This window comes from Oxyura jamaicensis, chromosome 13 (assembly GCF_011077185.1).
Source record: "Oxyura jamaicensis isolate SHBP4307 breed ruddy duck chromosome 13, BPBGC_Ojam_1.0, whole genome shotgun sequence".
Classification (NCBI taxonomy): Eukaryota; Metazoa; Chordata; class Aves; order Anseriformes; family Anatidae; genus Oxyura; species Oxyura jamaicensis.
The window spans coordinates 18,957,141-18,976,478 of NC_048905.1; the positions used below are offsets into that span (position 1 = coordinate 18,957,141).

Here is a 19,338-nt window from a genome sequence, read left to right on the forward strand (position 1 = left end):
AAAAGTGAATTAACACCTTACAGGCATGTCCATGGCCCTGTACACCTGAGGATCGTGCCCTTGCCAGGGTGCGCCCAGCTGAAGGCAGGAGGCTCTGTCTCCACATAGTGGTCTCCAAAATGACATCTCGTACTGGGATGCAAAATCTTGGGGTTCTCTGCCACCCGCCAGCAATGCTTCATCAGCACAGGTGGGCAGACAGCCCCAGCCCTGATGCCATGGGCTGTCTGATGCCATGGATCTAGTATTACACAGCACTTGAAAAGCACAACAATCAGTGACTCCACACAGATGTGTTTGGGACAACTTTACTTTTGATACCAGTGCAGGTTTTCTTTACAGGAACAAAAAAAAGAACTTTTTTTCTTTAATGGTCCATTTACTCCTGATTTTTTTTTTTTTACTATTTCATTAAAAAAAGAAAGTTACTCCTGAAAGCCATCCCTTGTAATAAATTTATAAGCCGGTGCATCTTATTTTCCCCACCTTGTACTTATCTCTTTAAAGAAGACAAATACTCCCTGCTCCTGCCCCGCGCAGGCAGGTTGGGTGGGTGCAGAGTGTCAGTCAGCACCAGCCCAGGGACTTGAACCACATCTTCCTCTCCCCCCAGAGAGAGATAAATGCCAGTCCCAGCCTCTATGCAGTTCATGTTTTTCCTTGTGGTACCTATGTTCCTTGAGTAAGTGGCAGTTAGTCTCATTTGTAAGGTGTAAGAGTCGGTAGGTCACTGCAGAAACTGCTTGAAATCCCAATCATGCCTTATGAAAGAGACTGTCTATGAAAGAGACTGTCTAAAGAGTGCATTTTGTCCTTAAAAATTTGTGTAAACTTCCTTGCAAGGATGCAGGCACTGGTGGGATGCCCTCTGCCCATAGCAGAACAGATGCACAGCAGGTTTACCCTTATGGATCCATTTCTAAAGTGACAGTGTTGATTTATTTTTTATTTGACTTTATTTATCCCTTTGCTTTTTGTTGCAGGAGCAGGTTTCAGATTGATTTTTTTTTTTAATTGAACAGTTGCTCGAGTAAATGAAGGATCTGAACAATCTTTACAGTAGAAAGGGCAGCCTTGCCATGTAAAGAGGAAGAGTTACTGTTTTTATTATTATTGTAATAATAATAATAATAATTTAGGACCATAGACAGCCTCTCTCTGAAGCAGTCGGGTGCTAACAGTAATATATGGTTGTATTCTGTTTTAGAATGTCATAAATTAGCAACATATACTTTATCTTAAAAACAAAACAAAACAAAAATGGAATAAATAAATAAATTAATTAAAAAAGAAGGAGAGAGAGAGAGTCACAACATGTAAGAGCTTAAAACAGAAAAATTAAAAATGACCAAAGCAAAATACAAGAAATGCAGAAAAAAAGCGCCCAGGTTCAATTTGGTTTGCAATCAATGCATTTTGGAAGCATTATTTATAAAGGTCTTTCATATAGCAAAAAAAGGCACCACAGTATCTACAAAGCCAAATCCTTAGGAGAGTTTCTGTGGGGTGAAGGCGGAAGGCAGCAGCCTGGTTAGCACACACACATCTCATGTGCAGTGCCATCCCTCCTCCTTTGAGCCTGTCTATTGCAAATCTGAGCTTTTCCATTTTATGTTTGGTTTTGCTGTTGCTGTTGGTAAAAATACGAAGTAATAAAAAGACAAATGTGAAAAATGGCAAAGGGGACAACATTCTGATCTTGCAAAATAACAAGTGGAACATTTCTAGGATAAAGTTTTAAAAAATCCAAACAGGCTGCTGTAATTAAAACCCCAACCACACAGTCCTACACACGCACGTGCACAACCTCCCCTTCTTTTCCCGCTGCAGCTGACTCGATACCCCACAGTACTGTATTACCACACTTGAATCAGCAGACATCTACAACCGTAGCAATGCCACCAGAGGATACCGGGATAATGAAAGCCTAAACATTCCCAGCCTGCTCCATGTTATGTCTTAGCTCGCAATTCACAAGTAAAGGAAAACCTGGTATCTACTCGGTGTGCCCACCCACTGCCCTAGGTGTCAGTGAGTGGCGGATAGTGAAGCTGGTTTGCTTGCACCTGCACAACTTCTATATGCAGAGCAGTAATTAAATGAATAGGAAGGAAAAGGAAAAAAAGAAAAAGAAAAAGAAAAACAAAAACATTTGAAGTCTTGTGTTTACTAGTATTCAGTACATGAAATTCCTAAAGAATAACTTATCCTCCTAGTTAACCTTGTCCTGGAATATATACAGGTTATTTGTTGCTGCCACAGCAATGATATTTTCTGAAGGGTGCCAAGCTGTATGCAAGATCTTTTTGCTGAAGTCCAGACTGTCCACACTAATTTCATCTTTCCTCCGCTTGCCGCCCACGCAGACCTTGCGGGGCTTGAGGATGGCCCTGGGTTTGCTGTTCTCCCGTGAGGCCTCCAGCGTCACGTCGCGCTTGGTGTTGCGGTCGAACATGCGGAAGAAGTTGTTGTAGGAGCCGGTCATGATGACGCTGGGAGGAGGAGGAAGGACGAGTCAGCGAGCGCGGCTCCATCCCCGTCCCCACACACCCCTGGGCTCCCCACCAGCCATGCCTGGCACCGCTGAGCACCCGGCCATGGGCACCGCACCCCGCGGGCAGTGCCTGCCACCAGGACGTGCCGGCGGCTCGTGCCGCATGCCATGCCAATGGCTTTTGGTTTGGCCAAAGAAGCCAAGCGTTTACTCACGCGTCTCCTCAAGTCTTTCCTCTCCTCATCTGAGGGAATATTAATACCAAAGACAATTTCATTCAGGATAATAACTCATATTGGGATTCCTCCATATGGGGATATTTAGCTGGCCTGAACCAAACGATTTTCACAGCTTTTTGGAGGCAAACTGCCTTGTGACTACAGGCATATTGAATATCCAGAGGTGTAATGAGGTTTAGATTAGATTTAGAATTTGGGCTTCAGGCCAGTTGTGTCTTATTATTTGCTTTGTTGTTTCAGACAAAACATCACAGCACTCCTGCAAGGTCAGCTGCTCTTGGACATTTTCTGCTGCCTTGGATAGTGTGATTTATGCACGGTAGCTATCACCCCCAGACTGCTGGCATCTGGAGCCAAATACCTCGCCACCGTCCCCATGCACCCCACTCCCAAGAACAGGCTGGGCACAGGCCCGGCACCCGGCCGCCTCCATGTCGGCAATGGCAACACAGCGCCGGGGCCGCCAGCGCCACCGCCGTGGCACAGAGAGGAGCCGCACGGGGGGGTCCCGCTCAGCCCTGCCACCCCTCACCTGTCGGAGCCGTTCCACACGCACTCGAACTTGTCGAAGATGCAGTCGTTCTCGTACAGTGAGCACAGCTTGCTTCGCAGGTAGTCGTGGACCTGGTGGCAGGGGATGGGTGGTGTGAGGCCAGGGCCGTGCCTGACGTTGGTGCCTGTTGCCCGAAGCAGCCGAGCTGCCTCAGCATTGCAGATGGCAAGACGCCCCCACCTGTCACGGTGTGCAGTCCCCTTGCTGCCAGCCCCGGCTGTGCCAGAGGTGATGCCCCTCACTCACCTGGTACGTCTCGATGGGCCGGTTCTCCATGTTCAGGTCCCACACTTTGACGGTTAGATAGTCCCTGGTCATGATGTACCTCCCGCTGTGGCTGAATTTGACATCAGAGATCGAGGAGATGATCTCAGAAAAGAATGACCGGTTACTTGGATCTTCGGGCTCCTCAAAAACTGCAGGAGAGGAAGGGACAGGTCCTGACATCAGCGGTCCCCCGCAAGACCTGCTGCCCTGCCCGGGATGGCAGGTGGGAGAACTGTGCCTGCGGCGGGGGGACACAGCATGCCACGGGCTCCCACCGCTGGGCATGGCATAAACCAGGCAAACACCCATATTTCAGACTTCACTTGGTGCAATTGAAGCTCCTTTGTTTTTAATGAGTGCAATAAGCAGGAAGGATCATCAGAGAGCCATCTATCAACAACACAAGAGAAGCCCAAAAGATTTAGAGCTTTGCATGCCTATTCTCTCTAGAAATTAATGTGTAGCATAACCAAAAGTCAATGTAAATATTTTATAGCCACTGCAACCTACAGATTTCATCTGATCAGTCTGAATAAATCAGTTTGAACAGTCTGAAGGATATCAGTGAAGTTCCAAATTAAATGCATTTACAAATTCAATTTCAAAGTAACATCAGCTAGGCATATATGGCTTAAAAAAATAAATCAGAGCTGCATCAGCACAGAACCTATGCACTTGGGGGAGATCTGCCTAGTCTTCTCTTTCCATCTCTGCAGACCCCCTTACTATCTCAACATTAAAGAATATTGCCAGTAAGGAGAAGCTCTTCCTGCTTCATTTCTGTACTGGAAAAAAAAAGCAGTTCCCAGCCATGTTAATCTGACTTTTGCCCCAGCACTGACACTGCTACAACAGCCTCTGCTGTGTCACCTTTTTGTTCTGACCCACTTGTACCTAGAAAACGAGAGCTTGTGAGGAGCCAGCCTGGCTGCTCCGCAAGCCAGGGATGGGCTCACCTTGCATGCCACACTGAGCACAAACATTTCCTTGGTTTTATTATCCCCTAGCTGAGCCCTGTGCTACGGATACCTCAGTTCTTGAATATGGTGGAAAAAGTGCCTGAAGTGCCAATATAAATGACCTGTCTACAAATCAGAAATGGCAGTCCCCACAGCAGGACCCAGATTTGGCTCCTTTAATCACCAGCAGGAAATCTGCTGATATGTCTAGTTTTTGTGTGTTTTTAATAAGAAAATTAAAATCAATAAAATAAAATAAAGATCTGAGGCAGTCTACGAAGAGCATCCGAATTCCATGACCTATCTTCACTCTAACCATCACAGGTTTTCTCATACCAGGACAGATGCTTCATGAGGCTTTTTTAACTGCTGCATCATTTTTGTCACAGTGTTGTCAAGGCTAGAGGTGTTAAATTTATAGTCCATGAGCAAGAGGAAATTCTTGCTGATATTGTAGAAGTAAAAAATTAAAATTTCAGATTGACAAACAAACAAGAAAGGCCTCAGAGAATGAACCCAAGAGCTGGTGGCAGCACCAAGACAAATGAGCAAGAACGAGAGAGCAGTGGCAGGAACAGGGACGGGAACGGATTTCTGGCTCCAGACAGCGCAGCACACTTCTCTGGACCCACAGTATTTTCCACAGGCCTCACTGCTTGTCTGCAGCACCAGGCCATGACACCTGAAGCTCTGAGCTACCGGAGCCGAGGAGAGGTTCCAAGGCACCCCCGGCTGTCAATGCCCGAGCACCTGCCCAGGAGCAGCCCTTGGCCAGAGGCACTCTGCCCGGAAGCAGCCTCAAAGCAAACACTTTCTTTTCACTCAGCAACTAATTTAACCGCTCATCATTAAATTTAACACCAATTTGAGTACCGTCTTTTCTTTCTCACTCCTTCATTTAAACCCTAATCATGACAATTAACCATGCATACTGGAAAACTGAAAGCACAGCAAGCCCGCGCAGGGCACTGGCACCATGCACAGCCCCCGGTCCCGGCCGCGGGCCGTGTGTCCCCGTGGGGGCCGCAGCACCTGGTGGACACGGCTCCGGCCCTAACCACCCCCCTCCGCTAGAGGCAACGAGCAGCCAGGTGGAGGTTTTGATTTAAGATGAAGACAGGAGAATGTTGCAAAGGCAAAGAGGTTTCCTGGCTTGCTAAATGAGCTCAGGGTGGCACACGAGGCTTATTCTTCATCCCCCTGGAGATTTTGCACAATTGGGTAGTTAATTTTTAGCTCGAGGTCTTGCCATTCTTATTATTCTGTGCAACAGGATATCATTAGCTGCTGTGTGGGGCTGGGGGAAGGAGATGATTCGTTTCTGGGGGGTGACACTATCGGCTCGGTTCTGCACCAACTATGTGCCTGCTGCTTCAGTCAAACCCAGCAAACAATGAGAGCTTGTTTCCACGCTGCAGTCTCAGTCCTGCGCAGGATTAGGTTCACCTACACAGAGAAGTGAGGTGTCTCACATGAGATCAGAGCTCTGCGCTCTGTTTATGCAACTTTTTTCCTCTATAAAATGCTTAGGTGAAAAACTAGGTAAATAGAACTTGCTGCTAATAGGAATGTGGAAGCTAATGTTTTTTCTTTGCTGGAGCTTGAGGTGGAAACCTGACAGCACAGTGGAGCAGAGCTTTCACGGGAAAACCCAGTAATTTCCTGCTTCTCTTGCTTCAAATTAAAAGCCGAAAGTCCACTGATAATTCACCTAGGCACAAAATTCATCACAATCATAATTGAGGAAAAGTTATGTTGGTGCAAGCAGAGAATCCAGTTTTGCTTTCTACCAGAAAAATCAACTTTGCAGTCAAGCCTCAGCCCAGAGGCACAGGAACACTGCAACCATGGCCTAAGGGCAGAAATCACTAGTCTGGTGCCAGTCTCTCCCGAGTAATTCACTTTTCTGCCTCATTCCTCCTGTCTGCAGTGAGGCAGCAGCACTCATTTCTCCCCCTCACAGACAAGGTGCAGATTAATGAAGCGCTCCCGTCCAGGTGCTCTGACTGCCTACATGGATGGGCGCAGGCAGGATCAGACCCAGGGTCCCCATCTGCAGAGCACCGAGGGGCCAGGCAAAGGCCTGCAGCTGCCAGGACAGGCAGGGCTGGGGAAGCAAGATTCTGCTGCCCCTCTGAAGGGTTTTGTGTGGCTTTGCTTCTGCTGCCTAAGCAAATTCGGGCTGCTGAGCTCATGGGGAGGGTTTCTGAGGCACTAGTCCTGTGGTCAAGCTCCACAAGTTGCAGCAAAGGAAAAGCCAGAGCTCCGATAAGCGGCGTGTTTTCAGCCATCAGCCTGGTGCTCAGCTGGGTTGCTGCTGTCCGTCACCCCTTGCAGTTCCCCAGCTGCGACATCCTGCTGACTGCGCAGGGAGGCGTGCCCATGCCAAGGCTGATCTCAAGCACAGATGCTCTGTCCTGCGTGTTACACCTAATGGGGTTTTTCCTCCCTTTTTCATATGGCTCTTCAGAACACAAATACTCCTGCTGGTGTCTCCAGCTGCCCCATTAATTCCAACCTCCCCTTTGGCTTCCTGTGGCACTTCGGACAATTGGAGAGGTTTCTTTGTGCACGATCTGCCCACGGAGTTATCCCTGCACCAGACCTTCTTAATATTGTAGCCCACCACCCTTTAAGTCCCTGAGGAGCAGACATTTATATGTGGAAAAGGATATTCTCCCTTAAGCCAGCTACATGGCTGGAGGTAACATACAAAATGTCACGGCTAGCAGGAGCCTCAAATAAAATGGGCAACCAAAATTTAGTAAGAGAAGCACATAAGTAAAAGCTGGCCCCAGGCTGCAAAGTGCATCTACCTAAATAAACATTACTGAGATGTGCAGTGCTATACTTTGCATTTTTATTAAATATTGACAGTTATTAAATATCTCTGTTGGAGAATTTGCTTCAAAAACCCAATGTTGCTTTTCATTTTGAACTGTGATGAACTGTCTCAATTTCAACTCACACATCTGCTGAACTGCAATTGACTGAGGCTGATGCTTCTGAGGGACAGAGGGAAATCAATGTGAAAATGTCAAGGGAGAGGTCAAACCGAACTTGTATTCACTGTTGGTCGGTGTGCTCACTGAGGACTAAAAGGACATAGCAGCACCCAAACAAAGGGAAATACCACGTGAGGGCTTCTGCCACTGGTGTCAGGAAAAGGAATTTCCTTTGCTCCTTAATTGTACTCTGATTCTTGGCTAGGAGCTGTCACTGTAGGACTGCGAGACACAGTCACAAAATGCAAGAACAGAAGGGTGTGTTCTGCTCAGGATTTAGGAAAGTAACCGTTCCGTATTTTCAAATCTCCAGACAATAATGTAAGCTTTCCTCTCTGTCTCCTTTAGTCCAGTTTAAAAACAGGTATCAGACTGTAACCACAGCTCAAAAGCTGAACAGCAGTAGCTGGTGTGTCATTCTCTACTGCTTCTAACAGAGGCCTGAATTTGAAATACAGCCAGATGCTCTCTGGATATAGATTATTGGCACTAGGCTTCTGTAAATTGCACCTGGTTTGTGTGTGTCATTCCTGTAATGTGACCATATTTTAGATGCTGCAAATCTCATTAATTTCCCCCAAGATATTGGCCGTTTTCTGAAGAAAACTCAAGTTTCACCCTGGCCATGTAAAAGTCTCTCACTGTACATCCAGACAACTGAAAATAAACAAACAAAAATGTTCAGAGGACAATGTTCAAACCCCATCAGGTATGCAGAGGGTTGGATAGCCAATCATACAGCACAGCAGCCCTTGCTTCTGCCTTTTTTTTTTTGCTGTCTTTAAGGTTGACACCAAACTTCTTTAGATCTGGCCTATCCTTGTATTTCATTTACAACACAGCTCAGTGCAGAGTTGCTTTTCAGGAACTGCCCTGTCACAAAGAACTGCAATAGGTATTTACCAACCAACCCACAAATGTTGGATGTGTTTGTGCCAGCATGTCTTGGAGCAGTGCCCAGTTAGAACACTTCCAGCAATGAGAACTCCTGACAGGCAGAGGCGGAGCAGGAACCAAAATGCACTTGCTGCTTCATCAGCAGCTGCCTTGTCACATCTGCTGGGGGGAGGATGAGGAACACACTCCCTGGCTGCCCTGCTTCCTGCAGATTTTGGGGGGCTTTTTTGCACCTCCTGACCCTTGTTGCTTCAGTCACAGCTGACATCAGGATGCAGGCTTACTCAGACAAGTGGCCTGAAGAAGTACAGCACCCCGTCATCTGGTACCAACAGCTCTTGCAGGCACTGCACCCCAGCACCCGTGATCTGTCACACCCACCGCAGCCAAAACGTCAGAGCAGGTTTCTAATGTGCACCCCCAGAATGTTCTGTGCTGGTACCGGGGACCCCTGTCCTCATCGGGATGGGTGGACTGATGCAGGCTGCCACAGGACCTTTGGGACAGGGGGACCACAGCCCTACATGCCCCAAGCACATGGTGACCAAGCCCCTGCAGATCTCTGCACTCCCTTTTTGCCCTTGGCCCAGCACAGGGCCCTGGCCCGGCCGTACTCACACTTGGCGTGGCGGTCGCAGAGGGCGGAGGTGCGCATGTCGCACAGCCGGATGGTGCCTTTGCTGCTGCTGTAGACAAAAGTGTTGCAGTGGTGCGGGTGGAACTCAGCGGCAGTGATCACCTCTGTCAGCTCCTCCATGTTGGCTGGCTTGATGTCCACGATGTCTGGCAGGATGAGTCAAGGCTCCTGGCGCCTGCCGCTGACCTCTCCGCACCAGCTTTTTCCATCCCCCTACACAAACCCTGCCTTCCCCACAGAACAGCACTGCTCTGGAGTGCGTCAGCACCACGGCTCCACAGAGCCGATGCAGCCAAATGTGCACTGCAGCCGCTCCTGCCTCCTGGCATCCACCCACTGCACGCTGATGTCCCTGGAGGCGTCACCCCGTGGGGATGCTGGCTCCCGACACCTCAGCTTGTGTCCAACCCCAGCCCCAAGCCCACACTGAGGGCTCCATCCCTCTGCCCCCAGCTCCGACAGGAGCACTGGGCCCGGGGCCAGCGCAGCCGCATGGAAAATCCTGTTTGTTCCCATTATCTGCCTGCGACTCCTCCCTGCACGGCCAGGAGGACTGTCCTCTCTGTGTGGACAGGCACAAGACTGGACCCTGATGAATTCATCCCGGCCAGAATAAACAGCTTGTATTGCAGTGTCTGGGCAAAGCGAATAACCCCTCTGAAAGCAACTATGAGGGAAGGAAAACAAAACCCAGATGACATCAACAAACAAAACAACAGACCAGGGGTGGCTGGCTGGGGCTGCACAATTTCTTGGCTCTGTAAGGTAATGGCTGAAAGCTGAGCCACAGACCCCATCCCCGGGTCCTGCAGCCAGCAATGGCCAGGACTGGAGCAGCGCGCAGTGCTGCCGGGGACAACTGACAACTTCTGGCCTGGCCGAGCCAGCGGTGATGGCAGGAAGAGGATTCAGATCACAGAATCACAGAATGGCCAAGGTTGGGAGGGACCTGAAGATCATCCAGTGCAACCCCCTCACCTAGAGCACCTCATGGAGGATGGCATCCAGGCAAGTTTTGGATATCTCCAGAGAAGAAGACTGCACACGCTCTCTGGGCAACCTGTTCCAGTGCTCTGTCACCCTCCCACTAAAGAAATGGCCCCTCATATTGAGCCAAAACCTCCTGTGCTTCAGTTTGTGCCCGTTGCTTCTCATCCTGTCACTGGGCACACCTGAAAAGAGTCTGGCTCCATACTCTCAACACCCTCCCCTCAGAAATTTATATACATTAATGAGGTCTCCCCTCAGTCTTTTCTTTTCCAGGCTAAACAGCCCCAGTTCTTTCAGCCTGTCCTCGTATGACAGGTGCTCCAGTCCTCTGATCACCTTCGTATCTCTTCACAGCCCAATCCAAACACCCAGCAAGGGGCAATTTACCCACTGTGCAGAGAGCAAGAGAAAAGAAATGGCACCTTTCATCACCCCCTGGAAAGCAAATTAAGACCGTGCTGTTCCTGGCAAGATGAAGATGTGAATTTCTCAGTTGTGAAGGGGTGATGTAGCAAAGTGACTAGAGGAAAATCTCCATCTCCTGTGGAGGAGAGGGCAAGGACGTGTCAGCAAGAGGGGGGCATCCTCCCTGCTACGGGAGGGGCAAATGAACCTGGTGCTCACTGCAGTGCAAGGCAGCCGAAGCACCGGCAGCAGCAGCAGGGCCCTGGCAGACTCTGTGCATTCCTCCCAGCCCACGCTGCAGGTCCACAGCAGAGCTTGGATCACAGGTCAGACCAGACGTGAGCCCAGTGCATGGCATTACAGGGCAGTAAACACTGCCTCTCAAACTGCTTCAAGTCCAGATCTGAAAGCATTGGTAAGGCAGGCTGTCACTGTAATGACAGGCAGTGCAGGACCACATTGTGTCACAGTGCGCCTGCACTCCTGCAGTTTTGTAGTTGTCCTGCACTCTGACCTGCAAAAACCCTTTTACAACAGCCCCAATGCTTTGCTAAGCAAAGGTTTCAAATCACTTTGAATTGTGCAGCAGCTGTGTGATGTGCACAAAATTACAAAAATCCAACCCACAGGACTATGTCTTCTCAGCTCTCAGTCAGGGCTGGATTTGGTCCTGACCAGCAAAACCCCAAACCAGCGATGTGCCCTTCCCCTCCTCAGGCACACGGTGCTGCTGCGGTTCTTCTGCCCTGGCACCCACCACAGTGCCCAGGGCTGACACATCCTGGCAGGGCTGGGCACAGCCGCACTGGGGACCCCCAGGACAGTGCAGCACGCCAGTGGGACAGGGCATCCAAGTGGACACTGCTCTGGCGATGACTTTCCTCCATCAAAACCTAGCGAGCATTTTGGATGCTGTACTTGCACCCTGCCCAAAATCCATCAGGCCATCTATACTTCCCAAAGTTTTGCCCAAATCCTTGCCTTATTCTCCAAAAACCAGCACACACTGCAGCACTGCTCAAACATATGCACTTTGAGCCTCCACCAGCCACATGCCTGTGACTGCTGAAATCCTTTCCAGCTGCTTAAATTTGCCACATGCCCTGGGGATTTCTCAGCAGAAAACACTACATAAATATCACTGATGATTAGTGTCCCATTGTTATTATTTCTGATGCAGCTGTTACAAGGGTGACTGGCACGATCTCATTTGTGTGACTGTGACTGGCGGCCTGTCACCCTGCTGCAGTATATAATGGAAAAAGCGCTATTAATATTTCCACTCCTCGTTTCCCCCAAGGCATCTGTCTTCTAAATCACCTGAGGTCTCCCCTCTCTCCCTCCCACCCCCGCCTCAGGCCCTGCAGGCAGAATTCGACATGGTGTCACACAGCCTGGGAGATGGCAGAGGCGCTGCCTGCAGCGCTGCACGGTGCGGGGAGGCTGGTGGGATGGGTGAGCACTCCCAACACAGCCTGGTGTCCTGCTGGCGGCAAGGCTCAGCCCTGGCAGAAATGAGGGACTTACCCTGGAAATCACTCCTGGGGACTGGGGATTGCCAGAGCTGTGCACCAGGGCAGAGCACCGAGCACCTGAGGCCCCGTGAGCCCATCCCAGGTGGCAGAGCTCCGGTTCCAGCTGGGGCTTAGGCATGAGCCGGGCTGTGCCACCTGCATGGTCACCGTCAGGGCTGACGTGGCAGGAGCTGGACCCTCGTGGGTCCCTGCTCCACTGCTCACCTTCACCGGGACCTGTCTCTCCACCCAGCCCCGCACTGGTGCTCCATTCTGCTCCTGCTCTTAGATTTCCATCCCACCTGCATGCACTTCCTGGCAAGAAACCAGGTAATCAGCAGTAATAAAATGGTAATGCACAGGGTTTGTTATTAGCAGTCTTTGGTAAAGAAAATCATAATGGGTTAAACCTTTACCTCGATTCTCCTTTTTCTGAGTAAGAAATAAGCTCCTCATCATGCCCTCAGCACCAGCCCCATGGTTAGATACTAAGGTTACAAGCCAAGAAGCAGGCAGAGGAGGAGCCCAGGGCCACCACAGGCAGCCCTGGTTGTCACCCAGGGGTCTGCCCGCTGGGTCCATCCCACATGGAGGGGGCACCAAAGGATACTGAAACTTTGATTCGTGATTTCAAAGTTCCACAGGTTTATCCTCAAGTCATCTGCCGACATGTAGGTCTCGTAGTCGCTGTTGACGGATATGGAGTTGATGTGGTATGTGTGAGCGTTGGCAAACACCCTCCTGGGAGTGGCCTCCACCATCAGGTCCATGGGCCTGAGCACGGGCACCTGCGGGGTGGGAAGCAGAGCGTCAGCACGGGGACACGGAGCTGCGGCTGGCCGCACTGCACCCCACCCTCCTCGTAGCACACTCACCCGAGAAACCCAGTGACTTTGTAAGTCCATGAACAGAAGGGAAAACCAACACAAAAGCCTTTTATTTCTGGAAAGCTGCTGGTGGTGTGGCTACATTTGGGTGAGGCAGCAAGAGCCAAGTAAACCAGATTCAGATCTCTTCTGCAGCAACAATCCCTTCTGTGGCCAAGGAACAACATCTTTGTTTTGTCACTGTTAAGTGGAATTTGAAATTCCTGGCGCGTTTCTAACAGAAGGGTAGTTTTTAAGAGCCAGGTCAGCACAGATTTTTCTTTCAGCTTTTCTGGATTTGCTTCACAGTGAAATGATGGAGGTAAGATGTGGGAAGAGATGGAGAGAGTGAATGCACAGGGCAGAGGCATGGCAAAATGAAGAAGCAGAGCTTTTAGATTAATAAGCATAACTTACGTAAACATCAGGGGATGGAGAGATGCAGTCAGAAACAGCATATGCAAGGAACAGTGTAGGTAACGACTTCAGACATAATGTTCTTAAGGCAACTTAAAGCACTAGAAAGGTGTCAGTCTGTGCTCCTCTTGCCAGTAAGCTATTCCCTCAAGCTACTTCATTACGGTGTATATTATCTGTGTGCTGCCCAAAGAGATTTCCCATGGCTGCAGAGGTGGGAACAGGAGTGTGGCAGCCAGATCAAGTGACACTAGAACATAGGAACTGCCAGCTCAGAGCCTGAGCTTAATGTGGTGAGCCTGCTTTCTAATTCAGCCTGACATATTCAATGATGCATCGTTTGCTGTTGAAGGACTTTGCTCAGCCATCTGGGGACATGGGTTCACATTTTGCTCAGAGATTACAGGAAATGGGCTGTCATTAAGATCATCGGAAACACGATGGTTTTGCAAAGGGAAATGGCTCGACTGTTACACTGGGCCACTCTGGATGCAAAAACAAATATGGCAAAAGCTTTGGCATAAGATTTCACTCAGCACGATGACAATGTGCAGACCAACCATGTCTTGTGGTCAGACCCCGTGACAATGCCCATCCCCAGAGTAACACTGCAGCCAGGACTGTGATCCAAAGGAACAACACAAACTGGGTCTGAGCAAGGGTGCTGGTGGTGATCTGCAACTTCCACTGAACCAACATAATTACCTACCTGATTTTTATGCATCTAGCTACCTGCAAACACATTTTTCTTGAGATCGGAAGCTAAGGTAAGGTCTTCAGGCAATAAAACTCTTCCTGTATTACCTCAGAGACATATGCCTGGAAGTTGTTCTTTCACTGAGTACAACCCCCCAGAATGAACAAACCTGGCCATCTGTGAGTATTTCATTACGTCAGGATTTCTTACCTGCTACAGTTGTGAGAGCCTGCACTTAAATATGGAAAACAGCAAGTGTCTGTGCCTCTTTTCAACATGTGCAGCAAGCTTTTGCTTAACTGTACCAACAATGAGTATTTAAACCTGTAATAAGTATTTAAACCTGAAAACACTGAAATTTCAAGGCAGGAGCAGCTGGGAGTACACACTGGTTCAGGGCTTTCATCCCATGACAGCAGACATCTTGCAGCAGAAGGAAACCCAGCAGCTCTCTGGATGGTTACAGACAGCACACTCGCACAGAGCCCCAGCCGGGCTCTCATCTCCCGTTGCTCCCGTGCCTGACTCTGCTCCGCACCTGGACCCAGACGCTGGCAGCAGGGCTGGCAGCAAACGCACAACCGCTGCACCCAACCCTGCACGCACAGCGAGGCTGTGGCAGCGGGGCCAGCTCGATCTGGCTGCGGGGGCTGTGCCCAGCACTGGCCCCTGCAGCTCTGCGCGGTCACAGCTTGCACCTCAAGGCTCCACTGCTCCGCCAGCAGTGGGGCAGGGAAGGATTGGGCAAGGGTGAGCATTCACTGTGGCCGAGGACGTCCTGGGCTGCTGCTGTGCACATGGCTTCCCCTCCCTGGCACGCTCAGGCTGCCAGCACCATGAGCTCCCACTCCCTGGAACGTGCACCTGGGAGCAGTTTCCCAGCACAGGGCATTTCTCTTTCTGCCATTCCTTGCATTCAAATCAGAACAAACTCCCGCTGCCTCTGACTTCCAAGGGACAGAAAACCACAACACGAGGGTTTTCCAAAAAAACTCAGGAGCAGGAAATCCAACCCTCTAATTTTGTTCAGCATGAAAGTGAAAACAGCTTCTGCTCTTTCCTTCAGGAAGAGTTAAATCCACAAAAATTGTAACGGGAAGCTGCTAGCAGAAGAATCACAGGTAGAGAAAAATCTTCTGTCTCACCCATCTTGTGTTCCTCTCATTCGCCACCATGGGATTATTCTCGGCTGCATCTTCCCTAATCTGCTGTCTCTTGTCAGAATTCAAAGGTCTCCAGAAATCTGTCTCCTGCCTCCCCTGGGACCCCTTCCAACAGGCCGGCAGACATCCCCATTACAATTCTGCTTCACTTACAGCACAGGAAAGGAGGCAATGGTCTAAGGGCAGACCTCTGTGGATTGCTCCACATGCTAACACATGACACCGTCCCAAGCCTACACCACAGAAAAGAAGTGGAAAGCAGTGCATGGCCCAGGACTGCAGCGTTCAGTGGCTGTTAGGGGAAAGTGCCTAACAAAACAGTGCCGATGTGGTAGCAACTGAATCGTGGGCTTTGGCGGTGTGTTTTTTTTTTTTTTTTCTTTTTGAAGCATGCTGAGCCCAAGCTTTTATCTGTCTAAACCACTGGCATCGTCATGGCAATCCTGAACAACAGAGAAAACTCCTAAATGCATCCCTTCCTCAATTACAGAACCAACCTACAGGGCGGTATCTGGTATTATATATACCCATTATTAAAGGGTAATTCAGTGTAACAAACCACATCAAGTACACCGAAAGGCTGTCAACTAAAATAAACCTCTAATAAATTAAATTACTTTATCTTTTCTGGAAGGGGGGGAATGCCAGTCATTTTTCATTTTTAAAAATATATGTCTTAATTTTTCTTTTATTGCCTTTGAACAAGCACCCCCTGCAAAAAGAGCAGGACCCACCCAGCCAACGCACATGAACCACTATATTCCTCTCTCTTGTCCAATGGAGGCTTCCCCTTTCCACAGTTAATGAGGCACTAATCCTCCCTTGAACTATAAAACTAATTTTCTTTATGGCTTGGTGCTGGAGGTGCAGCACAAGACAAAGGGGCCTGAGTGCCCCGGCCTCTTCCCACCCGCCACCGCTGTGTTTCCCCCCACCACATTCAGCCCCCGGTCAGAGGATCACGGCGCAGTTAATGAAGTGCGTGTAATTGTTGTCATTCTGCTTTGTCCCCTGGTCTCATCGGGTTTCCCGCTGTTGTTGTGTGTTATGTCGGCTGGCACCAAATACTGCCTGCTCCCGGGGGAAAAGCCCTGTGTGGCAGAGCTCTTCCTTGTCATTCAAGGCACTGTGACAGATGTGGTCTGAAAGGATGCAGAGATCCAGCGCTTCAGAGGAAAATCTCATCCTCTGCCAGAGCTGGCACACAGTGCTCAGTCTTTCCAACACACGAGTCAATAGACAGGGAAAAAGGCCCAACTCGCAGCTCCCGGTGTAGCGAGGTCACGCTGCCTCTCCCAGACGTCAGCCCGCCTCGCGCCAGGTCTGGACTGTCCGCGCCGTTTGGGGCAGGCCCATGGCAGCCCCAGCAAAGCCCTACACTGAGGCTCGTGGCTGCTCCTAACGGGACACCAGAAGAAAACTGAAGCAGTAAACCCTCTGCAGAGGTTTGCTTTCACTATAAAAGCCTCCGTACTTCAGATGGAGAATATTTAGAGGTCCACAAATTGAAAGAGGGTGAAAACTGCTGCCCTAACCAAGGGGCTCCACAATCTCCACCAAAGCACCGTCTCCTTGGTGGGAATGTCTTCTCATCAGATGCTGAGATCTGGATTTGACCTAGAGAGCTCCCTGCTGAGTGCACAGGGACCCGCAGCACGCTGGCCTGGCCGCACCGTGGCTATAGTGCCAATTTTTTCGCAATTCCCACCCCAATCGGCTCCACGAACACGACAGCACCGCTGCTGAGTGTGGGGTGTTGGCCAACCAGCCGGCAGGGCAGGTCCCGCTCACTGTCCTCATGTGCACAGGACAACCTCTGCCTGTTGCAGCTGAGCTGCAGCAGTGAGGGCAGCCGGCATCAGCTCCACTCCCCCGCTGCTGTGCTCTGCCACCCTGTGCACTGCGCCAGCCAGCAGGATTTGGCCAAGCAAGATTAGTCACAACCGAAGCCCAGATTAACCCCAGCCTTAGGTTTATAAGAAGGAAAATGTAATCCAGTTACTGGCAAATCACTGCAGTGCTAGCTGCTTGGGGGGTAAATCCTGCCAGGTACTTAGCCTCCTGTCACAGCTAAGCCCCTCTCAGAATATGCTCCCTGATGTTTATTTTTTACCTCCCAAATGTTCATATTCTGTGCTGTCAGCACCAGGAATAACTGGCCAACACTACCTGCAAATGAATATTTTGCAGACAAAATATACATCAAACACCATTTTCATGGCAGACTGACAATTTCATGATCTTCAGGACTTTGTCTTGTTGGACTTTCCCCATGACATGTGAGAAGATTCCTTCCTGTGTGAAGATAAACCTGCTATCTAATTACCAGCCCATGCAGCTGATAGAGCTCCTGGTTTCATCTGTTTTCCCTAGACATTTCCATCCCTGCTAAGCTTTACCCTAGCACTGTTTCTTCTGTCACCTGTTACTGAGTGCTTTTCATGCACTGAAATGCCAGCACAAGCTTCCCACCAGCCAAAGATCCCCTTCCCATGTGCGGGTCCCAGCGGTACAGGCTGCCCCAAGGGGCCCAGGTCCCAGCTTGGGGGGCAGGAGAAGGGGGAGGACTGGAGTCACCAGGGTCTGCAGCTCAGGGCATGCTCTCTGACATTACTGCAGTCTGAACTAGCAAAATTTAATTTCCCAACATTTAGCCTTTAATTTGATGTCTGAAGCAAATTCAGGATACTGGGTGCAACTTTTTAATCTCTTTGCTTGTATTTCCCCACGGGACAAGGTGGGTTCAGTGATGCCACCAACCTCAGGACTGCAGCACGCCCCCGATCACGGAAAGCGCAGGAGCCACACAAAATTTCCACTTTCGGGTTCCTGGCAATGTGTGCATGCCTGACTCCATTTCTCTCTCCAGCTGCCCACAGGGGCCTGTCCGACAGAGACGAGTCCTCGGACTCTGCGCTCCACCAGTGCGGCCATGGCTGCAGCTCATGCAGTGAGGACAGGTTTGCATTCATGAGCATGCTTGGCGCACCAGCCAGCCTGCTGGAAGGAGCCTCGTTCTGCTGCTCAGCTAGTGCTACACCAGGGAGGCTGCTGGCATGCTGAGGGCTGCAGCACCAGTGCTGGATGGGCACACGGTACAGGACTGGATCTGGCTGCTTGCTGAGCTCTGCGCACAGGCTGGGCTCACAGCCCTGTGCTGAGCCGTCAGCCACCAAGGCACTCCCGAAGGTCGCTGTCTGTCAGTCCCCACCTTGAGGCCCAGGAGAGAAAGCAGGACAGTGGTTTGCAGGCAGAGGCCCCAGCTGTGATGGGGAGATGTCCTCGTGTGAGCAGCCTCTGAGCCAGGCCAGGAGGAGCCGAGTGCCTGGTGGATCCCACGTGCCCCCGTGGGAGCAGCACCCAGCCGCTCCTCTCCATCATCGCCCCCGGCAGCGCAGTGCCCAGCCCCGCCACCATCGCTCTCACAACCCCGCCGCGTGGTCAGTCCACCCGAATACCACCTGCCCCAAAAGGGGGCCAGTTCAGGAGGGATTTTTTTGTGCAAGTCTGACAGCATTCATAGCAAACGTCACTTCATGTGCATCCCAGATTTCCCCTTCTTTGTTTATTTTTATAGTGTCATAGGATTCTTTTCTTGTTTGTAACTGAGAATCTGTCCCAGTTCCGTTATTACATTTCAGGATGACTTTCACCATCTGTACCTAAATTCTGAAATAAGAATTCAAAGAACAAACAGAACATTTTTTTTTCTGAAGTTAAAAATCCTCGACTCTTAATCACAATCCTTAAGAGTTAGATTCCCCTTAAAGATGTGACTGTTTACAGTAGTATTTTTTAGCTTATTTCTCCCACTCAGCAAGGGCAGGTGTCAGTCAAATCTCATCTGGCAGTTTACAGTTTTCCTACTTTTCCAGGGAGAATTATGTAAAAGCACAGTTCTGTTAACAATCTGCAATCTGACTGAGGCTTCAGGTTGTGCGTGCATGTGCATACATTTGATACACAAGGAAAAAGTACAAACTGTCCATGAAACTGTGCCCAGAAAACAAGAAATATGAACGCTTCAGAAAAATGGAGACACAAAACAATTTATAACAGATTTGGTTAGGAATGAAAGAGCGAAATTGTAGCTCTTAGTCAGAGACAGCATTGTGACAACTACAATAACCATGATACGGGTACCTAAATGCACCAGCTAACCCCCTGCATGCATTGCTCCCAGGTAATTTGTCACCAAGGGTCCAGCACCCCACCACCGTGGAGAGCCATCAGGG

The 19,338-nt window shown here is 49.9% G+C and overlaps 1 protein-coding gene across 4 annotated transcripts in view; it reads right to left on the reverse strand.

Annotated features, from left to right (window-relative positions):
- Window positions 1–294: 294 nt before the first annotated feature.
- The window catches only part of PPP2R2B (protein phosphatase 2 regulatory subunit Bbeta), a 93,774-nt gene continuing 74,730 nt past the window's right edge, over window positions 295–19,338 (reverse strand). For all 4 annotated transcript variants that reach the window (XM_035339024.1, XM_035339023.1, XM_035339025.1 and 1 more), the window contains 5 exons: window positions 12,571–12,748; window positions 9,033–9,197; window positions 3,533–3,702; window positions 3,266–3,357; window positions 295–2,492 (listed from right to left, as the gene is read on the reverse strand). In XM_035339024.1, coding sequence (XP_035194915.1) covers window positions 2,213–2,492; window positions 3,266–3,357; window positions 3,533–3,702; window positions 9,033–9,197; window positions 12,571–12,748 — 885 coding nt within the window. In that variant the 3' untranslated portion in view covers window positions 295–2,212. The remainder of the gene's footprint in view (window positions 2,493–3,265; window positions 3,358–3,532; window positions 3,703–9,032; window positions 9,198–12,570; window positions 12,749–19,338) is intronic.